Source organism: Microtus pennsylvanicus, chromosome 8, assembly GCF_037038515.1.
Source record: "Microtus pennsylvanicus isolate mMicPen1 chromosome 8, mMicPen1.hap1, whole genome shotgun sequence".
Lineage (NCBI taxonomy): Eukaryota > Metazoa > Chordata > Mammalia > Rodentia > Cricetidae > Microtus > Microtus pennsylvanicus.
In genome coordinates, this window is record NC_134586.1 from 63,696,137 (window position 1) to 63,710,797 (window position 14,661).

Below are 14,661 nucleotides of genomic sequence, written 5' to 3' on the forward strand. Positions count from 1 at the left end.
CCGTGGAACCATGCACACGAAGAGAAGTTTCCTCAAGGACGAGAGGCTGGGGTTTAAAACTGAGAAAACCTTTGGGTCAAAACAAAAGAACTAAAGACACAACCTGCATGGTCCAGGCACAGACCTGGTAGGGGTCACAAGATGGAGGAGAGCCCACCTGCAGAGGTCATTGTGGGTTATATTGGATTTATATCATTTCAAACTTGGGGTGAAAAGAGTAGAAATCTAGGCAATTTCTACAAACAGTCAAGCAAGGAGAATGAAGTTCCTTGGTATATTGGTTTCCTAGGGAGGATTCAAGACAAAGGGCCCAAGGAAAGCTCCGGTACAGTGGGATTCATCTCTTCTCCCCTGGAGCTTTTAATTCTGGCCAAGATTCATTCTGCTCTAGTGAGGCCCAGCCAAAGTTTATTACTTAAACTTGGAAGTGAACAATTTCTGGTTATTGCCCAATGCATTGTGACTGTGGCTTCCCATTCTTCCACAGGTACACAACTGAGCACTCTGTGGCTCAATCTTAACTGTAACTAAAATGACTTACCTGCCCCAATTGTACAGGTATTATGACTAAATGCTAATGATATTTATACAAAGCAGTCAACTAGGCACACAGTATTTTAAAAGTGAATTTTTATTATGATTTATATTAAAAATTTGTGTTGGATGTATTTGTTAGCGTAAAGGCTTAAGGTGCACAATGGATGTCTTTTCTCCGTCCACCTTTATTGAGATAGTGTCTGACACAGAACCAGAGGTTCACTGTCTGGATAGGCTAGCTGACTTCAGCAACTCCACTCCCCAGAGCAGAGGTTACAGGAGTTAGCTGTCACCTTGGCCTCTGACCTGTGTTCTGGTGTTTTGACCTCTGCTCCTTGATGGCATGCCCTTTACTGACTGAACCATCTCCCTTGCCTTTTGCAATTTTTCAGTGCTCCTTCATGCCAGATTTCAGTGTGGTGTGAGAACCCAAGGGGAAGTGGGAGGAAGATGCTTCTTGGAGCTCCTTTCTGGAGGTCAGTGAGGTCAAAGCTATTTCCTGTCTTAAAGACAGGGTCTTCCTACGTAGTCCTCGCTGGCCTGGCATTCTTCCCTGTAGACAAGATTGGCCTCAAACTCAGTTTCTGTTACGTGAGTGCCTGGATTAAAGGTGTGCACCACCACAGCCCACCAAAGTATTTCCTCATTCTCTCAAAGTATGGTGGGACAGTACCAAAACTCAGAAGCAGCTAGACGATCCAATGGTTTTCAAAAGGAGACATTAGTTTTCTCACTCAATTTTTTATTTTTGAAGTTACTTGTCATGTATTTAGACATAAATACAATTAACTTTGATATACCCTACGGAAACACAAATTCATTCAGCCCTCTTTTTTAAATTTTTTTATTTTATTTATTTATTTATTTATTTATTTATTTATTTATTTATTTATTTATTTATTTATTTTTAGGCGTAAGGCGATCGCTGTTCTGATGCAATCCATGTTTGAACAATCACAGACACCACAACTTGCTCTCCAAGTCCACACAGCTTTTTGCAGTGGTTACCTCACCCTGGACTGAACTTCTTCCGTTTCTGCCTGTCAAACGTCCCAGTCCACCTAAAACATGTGGTGACGCCCATGGTGACCCCAGGCCAGCCCAGAGTTAACCTCCCAGTGCGGACTGAGGCTCCGGTTAGGCATCCGGACTTCCGGCTCCGCCTGGCCACACCCGGCCGCTTCCAGGCTGCAGCCGCCCGGAAGGCCACACCAGACGCTAGACCCAGAGAGGGCGTTTCCGGGGCGCCCCGCCTCGTGAGGACCTAGCCACGCCCACTCCGAGGGGCGTGGTCTCCGACCGGCGCGGGAAAAGGGGCCGGCGCCGCGTGTGCGCGCTCAGCCGGCGATCGCGCGCAGCACGTTCGGGGTGGGGATGGCGGCGGCGGCGGCGGCGGCTGGGAGCGGGACGCCCAGAGAGGAGGAGGCTCCTGGAGGGGAGGCCGCGGCTACGCAGGCCCAAGCCCCGACGACTGCACCCGGGGCTCGGCTCTCCAGGCTGCCTCTGGCCAGAGTGAAGGCTCTGGTGAAGGCGGACCCTGACGTAACGCTCGCGGGACAGGAAGCCATCTTTATCCTGGCGCGTGCCGCGGTACGGCGGGAAAGCAAGGGCGCCGGGGTCGGGGGGCGTGGCGCGAGGGGGCGTGGCTCGGGGCGTGGCCTGGCGGGCCCAGGTGTGCCCACCTGTCTTCTCAAGAGGCCTGGGAAGGCGGCTGCAGGGCCCTTTGAGTTTGTTGGCCACTCGTGTCTTAACGAGGGCCCACTCAACTTTAGTGTGCGTCTCCGGTGGCTCACGTAGAACCTGAATGGGTCCACAGTGATTGAGTGGGGTGGATTCATAAGTATCAGCTGGAGGAGGATGAACCGGCTAGTCTATTAGGGGAAGGAATAGCAGAAGTATCTTCATGAAGTTAAGGGCAACCTTAGCTCTAGAACTTTCCTGTATGATAGAATCGCTCTCACCCTTCGTGCTCCGCTTATACACAAGGTCAACCCCCCTCCCCCCATCAACTAATCTTTCCTCTGCTTGTTTGCTTCGCAGGAACTGTTCGTGGAGACTATTGCAAAGGATGCTTACTGCTGTGCTCAACAAGGAAAGAGGAAAACCCTCCAGAGGAGAGATTTGGGTAAAGTCCCTGGGGTTCCTCAGGGTGGACACGGGGACCATGGGCTAGGTTGGCTTTTTTTCTTGATTCGTTCGTTTTGGTTTTTTGAGACAGGGTGTCTCCGTGTAATAACACCTAGCTAGAACTTTGCTCTGTAGACCAGGCTGGCCTGGAACTCACAGAGATCCACCTGCCTCTGCTTGTGAGTGCTGGGATTAAAGACATGCGCCATCACTCCCTGCCGGCTAGACTTTCTTACACCTGCTTCACAAGGCATCACAGGCCTGGGGAAGTTTGGGTTTTGATTTATTCATCTAGCTGGCAACCCTTGCACATGCGTAAGCTTTTACAGACCGTATCTCTCACTTCTGTCTTGCCAAGCTCTTTTTCTTTAGAAAGAGTAACTTCAGAGTGGAGAGAAAAGTGGATTTAGGTACTAAACAGGACTGTAGGAGGTCTTATGACTAGAAAGTGTTTGCGTGGGCTTTTATAGAGAGACAGTTAATACGTGAGAATTAATAGTGTAAAAATGATCTCACAACATCAAGGGATATATTTTATAATAATGTAATTTGCATAAACCCCCTATCTTTATGCAAGTAAAGATTGTGGACTGTATAGTTTTGGGTCTGAGGTCCAAATGCCAAGAGCTAATCAATATTTCCTTTTCTTGTGTTTCAGATAATGCAATAGAAGCTGTGGATGAATTTGCTTTTCTAGAAGGTGAGTTCACCGTTAGCACAGATCTTTTCCCTGCAGGTGATGTGAGTCCAAACCTTATAGAAACAGATCCTGCGTTTCCTCTGTACATGGAAACAGTTCTCCCTGCTTCCTATTTTTAGGAAAAAAAGAAACATTTTCCATTCTTGGGAGTTAGAGAATTCTGGGAAATTGTTAGCTTAAAAGGAGAAGGGGAGTATAAAAACACTGGCGGAATTAGCAGGATTTAGGGTTTGAATCCTACGTAAATCTCCATCCCTAAATATCAGCCTTGCCCCTTGTCATGTTAGGAATTAGAAACAATTTGTAGATTTTTTAAAGATTAATTTTTATTTATGTGTCTGTGTTTTTGTTTGAGTATATGATATGCCACATGTCTGCAGGTACCCATAGGGTCAGAAGCGGGCTTCTAATCCCCTGGAGCTGGAGTTACAGGTGGTTGTTAGCTGCTAAACAGTGCTGGGAACTGAATTCCGGTCCTCTGGAGGAGCAGCAACACTCCAATCACCGAGTGATCTCTCCACCCTCAGTTCCTAACTTTTAAAGACAGCGGCTCCTGTAGCTCAGCACTGTGAACTCAGCTTCAAGTGACCTTGAATTCCTTTTCTTCATCACCTCCCATGTGGTAGTAAATAATAATAATAATATAATGATCTGATGCTTGTTACTTACTCTTCACTCTGTTCTGCCTCTCTGTGTCAGCCTGTGTCCTTACACTCTATATGTTCTTTTCAAATGTCTTCTAAGATCCCTTCCCAATGGCTGCTTCAAGTCTAGATTTTTGAGAATTCTCCTTAAGTTGCAGATCTTTGTCTTTCCACCTATTTGTCTTAAAAATAACTTCAGTTAATGGTCGTAGCCCAGTGTATGGTCATCCTTGGCATTGTTCCGTATATGCTTGAAGAGACTATTCTAGTTGCTAGGTCCAAGGCCAAGGGATACTGTGCAGATATTCTGTTTTGTTTACTTATTTTACTTATTGCCTGTTAAATTCTTCAGTCACAACTGCAGGTTATTTTCACTTACAATTCTGTTTCTGTTTTTTATGTAAGACCATGTGGTTAGGTTTGTAAAAGTTCAATATTATATTGTTTGTGACAATATTTAATTTATAGATTGACTGATGTTGTTTCTAGTAGTGATTTTGAGGCTCCCGCTTAAAGGGTGTTATTCCACCTCCCATTTGGACAGACTCTGAGGTTTGACTGTTGCTTCCCTCAGCCTGCCAAACAGCTACTCAGCCGTCTTTCAGATTGGCAGATGCCTTCAGGGCCACCACAGCTTTGGAGCTGGCCTGACTTTGTGACTTGGCCCTCTCTAGGTTGTAGGTTTGTGTGATGATTCGTTTTCAATTATTGAGAAATTTTATTTTTATTTTTTTTTATTAATTAATTTTTTTTGGTTTTTCGAGACAGGGTTTCTCTGTAGCTATGGAGCCTGTCCTGGAACTAGCTCTTGTAGACCAGGCTGGCCTCGAACTCACAAAGATCCACCTGTCTCTGCCTCCCGAGTGCTGGGATTAAAGGCGTGCGCCACCACCGCCCGGCGAGAAATTTTATTTTTATAATAAGTTTAGCTTTGTTCTTTGCTCTCAACAGAGATTTGCCAAAGTTGCAAGGCATGGTGGCTCATGCTTGTAAATCCCAGACCTTAGGACACTGAGGCAGGAGGATTTTAAATTTGAGGCCAGCCTGTGCTACAAAGGAACTCCAATCCATCCTAATCAGTGACTTGCTTCCTCAGACAACAACACAAAATCCCAAAGAAATTTATGATATTTTTAGTTAGAAGTGTCTCTGGTTTGATTTTTTTTCTAATGTTTAGTTCCCTGAAATATGCTTTATTATATAATTAATAACTTTGGCCTCTCCTTGTACTGTGTAGGCTCCTTCAGTGTTTTTCCTGTGCCAACATGGGAGGGTAACAAGGCTTCTTGGGGAGCTGTGTGTCTGGGAATCGGTGTGTTGTTGCTCTGCAGCCTTACTCCAGGGTGGATAGAAGAGGCAGTGGATGCCATGCCCAGGCCCTACAAGCCAGAGTCAGAGTGCTCCCTGGCGTGCGCTTGCCGAAGGCTGCCCAGATAGGAAGGTCATTTGGTTATTTTGAAGAAACTCCTGTGCTTTTCTTCTTCTTTTCCATATATGGTAACTCCCTACCTTCTGCATACAGGGAGGATTGTAAGAGGCATGTGGGGAGGCAAGCCTGTGTCACGTGGGTCATTAGCTCCTTTCCTCTCACTTCTGTGTCAGTCCTGGTAACTGGGTCTAGTGTAGTGGTTCTCAGCCTTCCTAATGCTGCAGCTTTTTAAGATAGTTCCTCATGTTGTGCTGACCCAACCATAAAATTATTTTTGTTGTGACTTCATAACTAACTTTGTACTGTAATAAATTGTAATTAAATATATTTGGAGATAAGATAAGGGGTTCTGACCCATAAATTGAGAACCGCTGGCCTAGGGCCTTCTGCTGGTTCTGGGTGGGAGATAGTGCCTCTTTCTTGCATCCCCCCTCTCTATCAGGCGCAAGTCTTTTTTGCTCTATTTATAAATACGCTTCAGTGAGATGTTGATCATTCCTTTTCTGTTGTTGAATTTGCCCACCTGCTATTGGATCTTGGTTCTCTGTTGTGGATTTATGTCTTTTTAAAAGCTTTTTCTCTTTTGGATAGAATCTTGGAGGGTATGCAGACCTGTGTGCTCAGGTGCCCAGTGTAATCTAGGACCTTCTGAGAAGAGATTAGAGGGACTGGAGAGATGGCTCAGCAGTTAAGACTACTTTAGCAGAGGCTCCCAGTTCAGTTTCAGTACCCACACTGTGACTCCAGCTGCAGGGCATCTTGATGCCTTCTTCTGGTCTAATTGGGCATTGTATATGCACATTCACATACAAAAATACATGTAATTAAAAGGGAATCTTTTCAAATTATAAATGCTTTGCTTAGAGAACCTTTATCAGTTTTTAGTGTTCACTGAGTAATGTATCAGTTATTTAGCTCTCCCCAGCTTTAACTCCAGCCCCGAGTCCAGTTCTGTGCACTGGTAGCTTAGTTCCAGATGACTCCTCTAATGGCATCTCCCCGCGGGTCTTTTGGACCAGTGTTCTTCATTCCTCAGATTGGAACTGCCGTTACCAGGAACGCCCATGTGCTTTAACTTTGCCCAATGTGTTACCCCCCCCCCCAGGCTGAGACACCGTGCTTTACACATTGCCCTTTCTGCTTTAGGTACCTTGGATTGATTATGGAGCTGGATGACTTGGTGAGCCTTTGCTGCATCCTTCATCTTTCCCTGTGCAAGCCTCAGCTTTGGAGAGAGTCTGCGCGTGCACACAATCTTCTACTTTACCCAAGCTGCAGACATCTCCACAAAGTCTTCCCTTCCTCAGTATGTCTTCCACAGCCTGGATGTAGCCTATGCTGCTGGGGGCAGCGATGAATGGACTGTTCCGCATAAGTGTGCCTCAGTGAGTGAGGAGACCAGAATAAAGGTCTTTGGTCAGCTTCGTTCCTGTGTCTTATGGTCCTGCCTTTGCTCTTGCCCTGTGACCAGAGAACCCTGTGGTCAGGCACAGACTTTTCCTCATCTACCAACCATCCTGAGTCAACGTTTTTATTAACTTTGTTCTTTCTCAGCATGTCATTGGAATGTGGGTCTATAATTTATGGGATACTGTAACTCCTCCTTAGGAGTCGAATCAATGTGGTCCTTAGTTTTATTGAAGTATAATTCATGTGTCATAAACAATTTAAACTGTAAAGTTCAGTGTTTCTTTAATATTCATAGGTATGTGTAGTGACTGAACATCTTCCTGTGAACAGATTCACATGAGTCTCTTTTGTTTGACAAGATTTAGATTATGTTATTTAAATTTTATCTAAGCTATCATATGTATTTGTACCCTTTCCTTTAAGTTGTGAGATATACATAATATAAAGCTTCCCATCTGAGCTGCTTTCCATTGTGTTCTCGGTGGCGTTGAATATGTCAGTGTTGCACAACTGTCGTCATCCTTCGCCTCCAGAGCTTTGTAGTAACGGTCTCAGCCTGGAACGTCAGGTGCTGTGCCTGTGTGAGGTGTGGGTGGTGTATCTGGAGCACTTAGAATGTTCAGGAAGGCAACAGAAAGCCTTGGCTGGTGCTTCTTACAGTATTCCACAGTGTAGATATCTTTTAATACCAAGTCTGAAGGCTGTTTTCTCTAGAATAATAAACTCAGTTTTGTAACATGTTAAAAATAAACTTTCAGAAAAATACTAGGTTTATAGAAAGTGTGTTTGGGTCCTGCTTACAGAGTCCCCGTGGTTGACATTTCAGTGTTACCAGGAACTGACATTAACGGGTTACTGTTTGTTCAGTTCAGGTTTTTATTTGAATTTTACTACTTTTCCATTAGTATCCTTTGTTTTGAGAGCTAATCCAGAGTATTAAATTATTCTTGCTGCTTTTGTCTACCCAGTCTTTCAAGCTTCTTAGTTTTGTTTTTAATTTGTGTGTGGTTGCACATCTGCTGTTATATGGGTTCCAGGGATCAGACTCTGGTCATCAGGCCTGAATGGTTGGGCAGTGAGTGACTGCTTTACCTGCTGTTCCATCTTGCCAGCTCTGTTTCCTTGTCTGTCTGTCTGTCTCTTTTTAAACTGAGTGTGTGTGCCTGTGCCTATGGGAGCAGGAGCAGATTGTAAGTGCCAGTATTTACTTCCCACCGGGACAACGTCACCCGATATGGTTGTGAGGAATTAAACCAGGCTGGTTGGAGGGGCTGCAGCATTTTATCGAGAGCAATCAGACTTTGTATACTTTTATCAGAAACAGAACGTAATGGCACTGTCAGGATCAGTATAGTTGTATTGCCAGAATACAATGAAATTTGCAAGCTGTACAGGGTACACAAGATTAATGTCTAAGACCAATTCTCCTGTCAGGTTTCCATGCTTCCTTGGCTTCTGAGGGAACATACAGGGAAACGCAGAGTGGCCTGAACGCTCTACTGCCTGAGGGAGTGTGCCAGTCTCTCAGGAACTGGAAGGAACACAGTGCTCAGGAGCCACAGACGCTAACCTGAAAACCTCTGACGACTGCCTCAAGGCGGTTAGACCAAGCCAACTCAGTGGTGCCCTGCGGTAGGTGCTTTTTCTTGTTGGGCTATCTTGCTGGCCCTTTCCTTATTTTTTATTCCATTGACAGCCTTGCCTAATGCTGGCCAAGGACCCTGTAGCCTCTTCCCCAGCCCGGTTTGTATTTTTTTTCCTGTGACTAGTTAAACCTGTAACTGCATATAATTTTGAGTGTTTCACAAACCCAGCAATAGGCCTGTTATTACAGATATTTGAAAGGGCACACTTTTATTCAAGAGGAAGTTAAAATGACAGGTTTGGGCCAATAGTGGGAGAGACCAATAGTGTATGTTATCAGCATTTCTTTCTATAGCAAGGTTAATGTTGGTATTTATTTTCATTTGTGTGTGTGCATGTGTGTGTGTGCGTGTGGTGTCCATGCATGTTCACATATGTGTGTAAGCCAGAGTTTGGTTGTCTTCTTAGTCATTCCACTTTATTTATTGAGGCAAGGTCTCTAAGTTAAACTCCGAGCTTGCAGCTTGCTAGTCTGATTAATCTAGCCAACTAGCTCTGGTCCCAGCAGCTCCGACCTGCCTCTGTGTTGGGCTTATTGGTGGGTTGCCATGCCCTCCCAGCGTTTGTATGGGTGTTGGGGATCTGAACTCTGCTTCTCCTGTGGATGCAGCAAATACTTATACCTGCTGAGCCATCTGCTTTGGCCACATTCCTGAAAAATAAAAAATTCCTTATTGATGGCATACTCTTTAAAAATATAAACTGAAAGGGTATTAGATGCTGTCACTAGAACAATATGAGTTAGTACACTTGAAATTTCCAGGCACAGTGATGCACGCCTTTGATCCCAGCACTCAGGAGGCAGAGGCCAGCAGATCTGAGTTCAAGGCCAGCCTGCTCTGCAGAATGAGTTCCAGGACAGTTCAGGCTACACAGAGAAACTCTGTCTTGAAATGAATGAATGAATGAATAAATAAATCGATAAATAAACAAGATTAGGTAGATAAAACCATCATATGGGACTAGAGAGTTGGTTCGTGGTTAAGAACACTTGTTGCTCTTACAGAGCACACGGGTTGGTTTCCGGTTCCACATAACAACTAAAAACCATCCCTAACTTTAGTTCCAGGGGATCTGACATGCTCTTCTGACCTCTGTGGACACCAGGCACCCATGTGGTGTGCTTACACACCTGCAGGCAAAACACTCTTACCCATAAAATAGGTTACAAAAGCAATGCCATTATTTTAAAAAGTAGTAGTATTGAGCCAGGCATGGTGGCACATGCCTTTACTCCCAGCAGGCATGAAGCAGAGGCAGGTGGATCTCCAAGTGTGAGGTCAGTCTGGTCTACATAGTGAGACCCTGTCTCAAAGGAAAAAAAAGTTAGTATTGAATTCATTAGGACATTTTAATTTTTGTTTCTACTTTTGAGTGCTAGGTCATGTAAAATGCATGTAAAATCTACATGTAAGTGCAGCAGACTAACAAGTGTCTTATTTCCTGATCTTTAGACCTTTTTCCCCTGGTGACATGCCTGTGATGTCATATTACAGGCAAAAACAAAACAAACAAGCAAAAAAAAAAAAGAAAAAAATGTAGATTATAATTTAGTTTGACTAGTCAATTGACTTTAAAGTTGATTATCTTGGGGTGTAGATGGAGCTGCGGGCTGCGTTCCTGCCACCCAGCTCCCGGCTGCCTGGCTAGCTTATGCCCCAAAATAACGACACACGAACTGTATTCATATAAACACTGCTTGGCCCATATCTATTAATGTGTGTAGCACCATGAGGTACGCTTACCGGAAGATTCTAGCCTACGTCCATCCTGGGTCGGAGCTTCATCGCGGTTGCCCTGGAGAGGAGAGCATGGTGTCTGAGCTCACTTCCTCTTCCTCCCAGCATTCCACTCTGTTTACTCCACCCACCTAAAGGCTGGCCTATCAAATGGGCCAAGGCAGTTTCTTTATTAGCCAATGACCTTCCTCCATCATTGGGGTACCTCAGGAAGCCCCAATAAATTACACATTCCCTGAAAAGCAGCAGCGCTTTCTCTTGGCCGAGGGTAAAAGGATGTCAAAGTCAAGCAGGAGAGAAAAGGCCTTTCTTAACTGTTGCGGGTTTTGTGGATATGGGGAACAATGAGTCAACGTGGGCAGTGTTCTGAGGCTAAGATCAATGGTGGCCTGCATGGATAGACTCTCACTCAGATCTGCCGTAATGACAAGTCCGGAGTTCTCCAGGAGATGGTCTGGTCACTGTGGCCCTAGCATCTGGCTTTGGTGGTAGCTTTCTTTGCTAATCTCAGTCTAGTGAGTTTGCCACAGCCCCTAGCCCCACCCCAGCCTTCATGTTCTGGGTAGTGCTTTGTTGCTGGGAGCTCTTGTCCCTGCTGCATGTGACTTCCAAGTTCTTTTACTGGCATAAAAGTAAGCGGCTCTTGAAATATAAACACCCAGGACAGGCTCCAAAACCACAGAGAAACCCTGTCTCGAAAAACAAAAAAAAAAAAAGAAAGAAATATAAACATCCAGTCACTGTCATGGCTAGCAGCGTGTCACTGTGGTTTTAATTTGCATTTATCAAATGCATTATGCAAATACTTAGTCCCAGTCCCACCACATACATATTTTAATGTCTGCTGAGTAATTCTTACTTGTGTTCTGCTCTGTTGGCGAGTTGACTTAAATGAGGCTCTTAGACTACCAGGACTCCCTGTGTTTTTGCTTTTTAAGACTGGAGCAGCAGGACTTCCCTTGTCAGGATCTCCTGTGTTCTCAGTGTCATTCATGGGCTAATGGACCAGAAGGGGTTGGGCATTTCCAGTGTGTCTGTCTGTCTGTCTGGCATGCTAGAGTGGAGCTAGATGAAGGGAAATGTGAGTCACTAAAGCCTGATGCTAACATTGTAAAGCACAATTATTATCTGTCAGCACCTTTTGTATGCATGTGTGTGTTAGTGCACATAAGCATGCTTGCCTGAAGAGGTCAGAGGTGTCAACTGGATCCCCATGGAGCTGGAGTTATAGGCAGTTGGGAGCTGCCTGACATAGTTCTGGGAATCAAACTCCTGTCTTCTGTGAGAGAGGTTTGCGCTTTTAATCACAGAGTTATCTCTCTGACTTCAACATAGCTTTTTGAGACAAGGTCTCAAGTGTTCCAGGATGGCCTTGAAATTGCTGTGTAGACGACGGTAACCCTGAAGTTCTAATCCTGCCTTCTTGAGTGCTGGGATCACGGGCCACTCTGTGTTCATGCTGTGCTGGGGATTAGACCCAGCCCCTTGTGCATCCTCAGCCCGAGGCCGAGTGTTATAAAGAGCATCTCATAACAAAGGTTAGAAAAATTTGCAGTCTTGTTTTTTATTTGCACTAAAACCAGGGATCTGATGGTTCCACTTCACGCTAAGTAGCTCAGAGCAGCTCGAATGTAAGGCTTTTTCCCTTTTATGTTTTCTAATTATTGGTTTAGAATGTTCTCTGTCTCATCTTGGGTTTTATATTTCTTCCCTCCTTTGATGGAGGAAGGTCATTGGTTAATTAATAAAGAAACTGCTTGGCCCTGATAGGTTAGAACATAGGTGGGTGGAGTAAACAGAACAGAATGCTGGGAGGAAGAGGAAGTGAGCTCAGACGCCATGCTCCCCTCTCCCCGGCAGACGCGATAAAGCTCTGACCCAGGATGGACATAGGCTAGAATCTTCCCAGTAAGCGCACCTTGGTGCTACACACATTAATAGAAATGGGCCAGGCAGTGTTTAAATGAATACAGTTTGTGTGTTGTTATTTTGGGGTATAAGCTAGCCAGGCGGCCAGGAGCCGGGCTGTGGGAAGAGGCCGCAGCTCATACTACACTCCTTTCTTATAGAAACTTGTTTTTCTTGAGGAGGTCTTTTTGTTCTATTCTTTTAATTTTGTCAGATGCAATATGCTTGCTTCGAATTTGAAATGATGTTAGGAGAATTCTACGTTTTTAAAGAGGCAAATATTTCTCTTGGTCAATTCTTGTTTGCTTTCTATTGCTGTGATAAACCCCTGACCACAAGCAACTTGGAGGAAGAAAGAGTTTATTTCATCTTACGTTCCCAGGTCCTGGTCCATCATAAAGGGAAGTCAAGGAAGGGACCTGAAACCCAGTAGCAAATTCTTGCAGGCTTGCTTCAGGCTCATGCCTAGCTAGGTCTCTTAACCTGCCCAGAGCCTAAGGATGGCACTGCCCATGGTGGGCTGAGCCCCCATATCAGTTAATTGTCAAAGTCATCTCCCACAGACGTGCCCACATACCAAGCTGATCTCGGAAGTTTCTCAATTGAGGCTTTCTTCTCTGATGAGTCCAGAGTGTGTCAAGTTACAGTCAAGTTAACCAGGATAAGATTTGTTAGCATACATGTGGCTCTTCATGTTGTAGAGATTGACACAGCTACAAAACAAGTTTAGCCAGTCTTAGTCATTTAAAAATTTATTATTTTTAAAACTTTAAACTTTAAAAAATTTTATTTTTGACAGTTTCCTTTACGTATACAATATATTCACTCATACCCATTATCCTCTCCTTCCACCCCTGCAGCTCCCCCTTTCCCAAGTAATCCCCCACCCATTTTAATGTCTTGTTTTTGGTTTGTTTGTTTGTTTTTTGAGACAGAGTTTCTCTGTCTGGCTTCGGAACTTGCTCTGTGGACCAGGCTGGCCTTGAATTCACCTGCCTCTTCCTCTGCTGGAGTTAAAGCAGTGGTTCTCAACCAATGGGACAAGATCCATCAGAAGGTTGGCTAAGACCATCTGCATATCACATATTTACATTGTGATTTGTAACAGTAGCATATTTACAGTTACGAAACAAAAATAATTTTATGGTTGGGGGTGTGGTGGTTTGAATAGGTATGGCTTCTATAGACTCATGTGTTTGAATGCTTGGCCCATAAGGCATGGCACTATTAGGAGGTGTGACTTTGTTCCTGGAGTAGCTGTGGTCTTGTTGGAGGAAATGTGTCACTGTGGAGGCAGGCTTTGAGGTCTCATATACTCATGCTATGCCCAGTATGGGACACAGTCTCTCCTGCTGCCTGTGGATCAAAATGTAGAACTTTCAGCGTCTTCTCTAGCACTATGTCTGCCTGCATGCCACCATGTTTCCCGCCATGCTGGTAATGGACTGTATGTTACCTCTGAAACTGCAAGCCAGCCCTAATGAGATGTTTTAGAGTTACCGTGGTCATGGTGTTTCTTCACAGCAATAGGAACCCTATCTGAGATAGGAGGTCACCAAAACATACGGACTTGATTAAAGGATCAAAGCATTAGCAAGGTTGGGAAACCTCTGGATTAAAGTTATGAGCAACCACTGCCTGGCTGTTTTTTTGTGCACACACTTGCTGTGTGTCCATGACTACATCGGCCATGCTTTATCCAGAAGACAATATTTCACAGCATTCTTTCCTAATCTTTAAGTCTTAGAATCCTTCCATCCCCCTTCTGTGTTGTCTCCTGGGCCTTGGAAGGGCTGATATAAATGTCCTTATCTGTCCTTTGAGCAGTAGTCCCTGCATTAACTGTCTCCCACTGCAGAAATTAAGTTTTTCCAGCTGAGAGGTAGAAAGCAGTTAGGCTGCCTGTCTTCTTAGCATAGTGAGTTCTCCCCTAGGGTCTATGACCTCCTCCTGCTGTGGACTTTAAACAGTGGATAATCCTGGGTAGATGTTCATCCCCAAGGAAAAGTCCTGATAGCCAACTAGAGAGGGGTTGGCTGCCCCCCCAGACACTCATACCGCTATGGCATCTTGTCTGGCAGGTCAGTATTGTTGGTACCAGGGTCCACAGCTGGGTAAGTCTGCTAATGCCTTTTCTGCCCTGCAGTCTGCATGCCACCTTCCAGTGCTATGAATGCCAGTCAGCGGGGAGGAAGCTGGGCTCCATGAGTTCCTACTTGATTTATCTGTGTTCCCAGAGTTTGTGGTGTCTTCAGCGATGGGGGTCTTTTTATCTAGTTCTGGTAGGCGACCAAGAGCGATGACAATAGCTTCCATTTTCACATTTTTCTGTTTTTGAGACAAGAGTCTGTGTAAACTTATTTGTTCTGAAATTCACTATACAGACCAGGCTGGCTTCTAGCTGACAGAGATCCACCTGCCTCTGTCTCCTGTTCTGGGATTAAAAATGTGAGCCATTACGTCCTGCATCTTCCATTGTTTTGAAAGCCTCTGCGGTCTCCCTGGCTAAGAGCTCTTGAGCAG

At 44.8% G+C, this 14,661-nt stretch overlaps 1 protein-coding gene across 1 annotated transcript; it reads left to right on the forward strand.

Annotated features, from left to right (window-relative positions):
- The first annotated feature begins 1,812 nt into the window (after positions 1 to 1,812).
- On the forward strand, positions 1,813 to 7,612 carry Pole4 (DNA polymerase epsilon 4, accessory subunit). The gene is made up of 4 exons (XM_075983784.1): positions 1,813 to 2,127; positions 2,578 to 2,662; positions 3,323 to 3,364; positions 6,584 to 7,612. Exons 1-4 carry the CDS (start codon positions 1,912 to 1,914, stop codon positions 6,595 to 6,597), a joined length of 357 nt encoding a protein of 118 aa, XP_075839899.1. The 5' UTR covers positions 1,813 to 1,911; the 3' UTR covers positions 6,598 to 7,612.
- The last annotated feature ends 7,049 nt before the right edge of the window (positions 7,613 to 14,661 follow it).

What these genes read in the sequence shown, in the direction of transcription:
- Pole4 (XM_075983784.1), top strand. Translation starts at nt 1,912, where the DNA reads ATGGCGGCGGCGGCGGCGGCGGCTGGGAGCGGGACGCCCAGAGAGGAG. An exon ending in TTATCCTGGCGCGTGCCGCG is followed by an intron (nt 2,128 to 2,577) that starts GTACGGCGGGAA and finishes TTTGCTTCGCAG; the next exon opens with GAACTGTTCGTGGAGACTAT. An exon ending in CCTCCAGAGGAGAGATTTGG is followed by an intron (nt 2,663 to 3,322) that starts GTAAAGTCCCTG and finishes CTTGTGTTTCAG; the next exon opens with ATAATGCAATAGAAGCTGTG.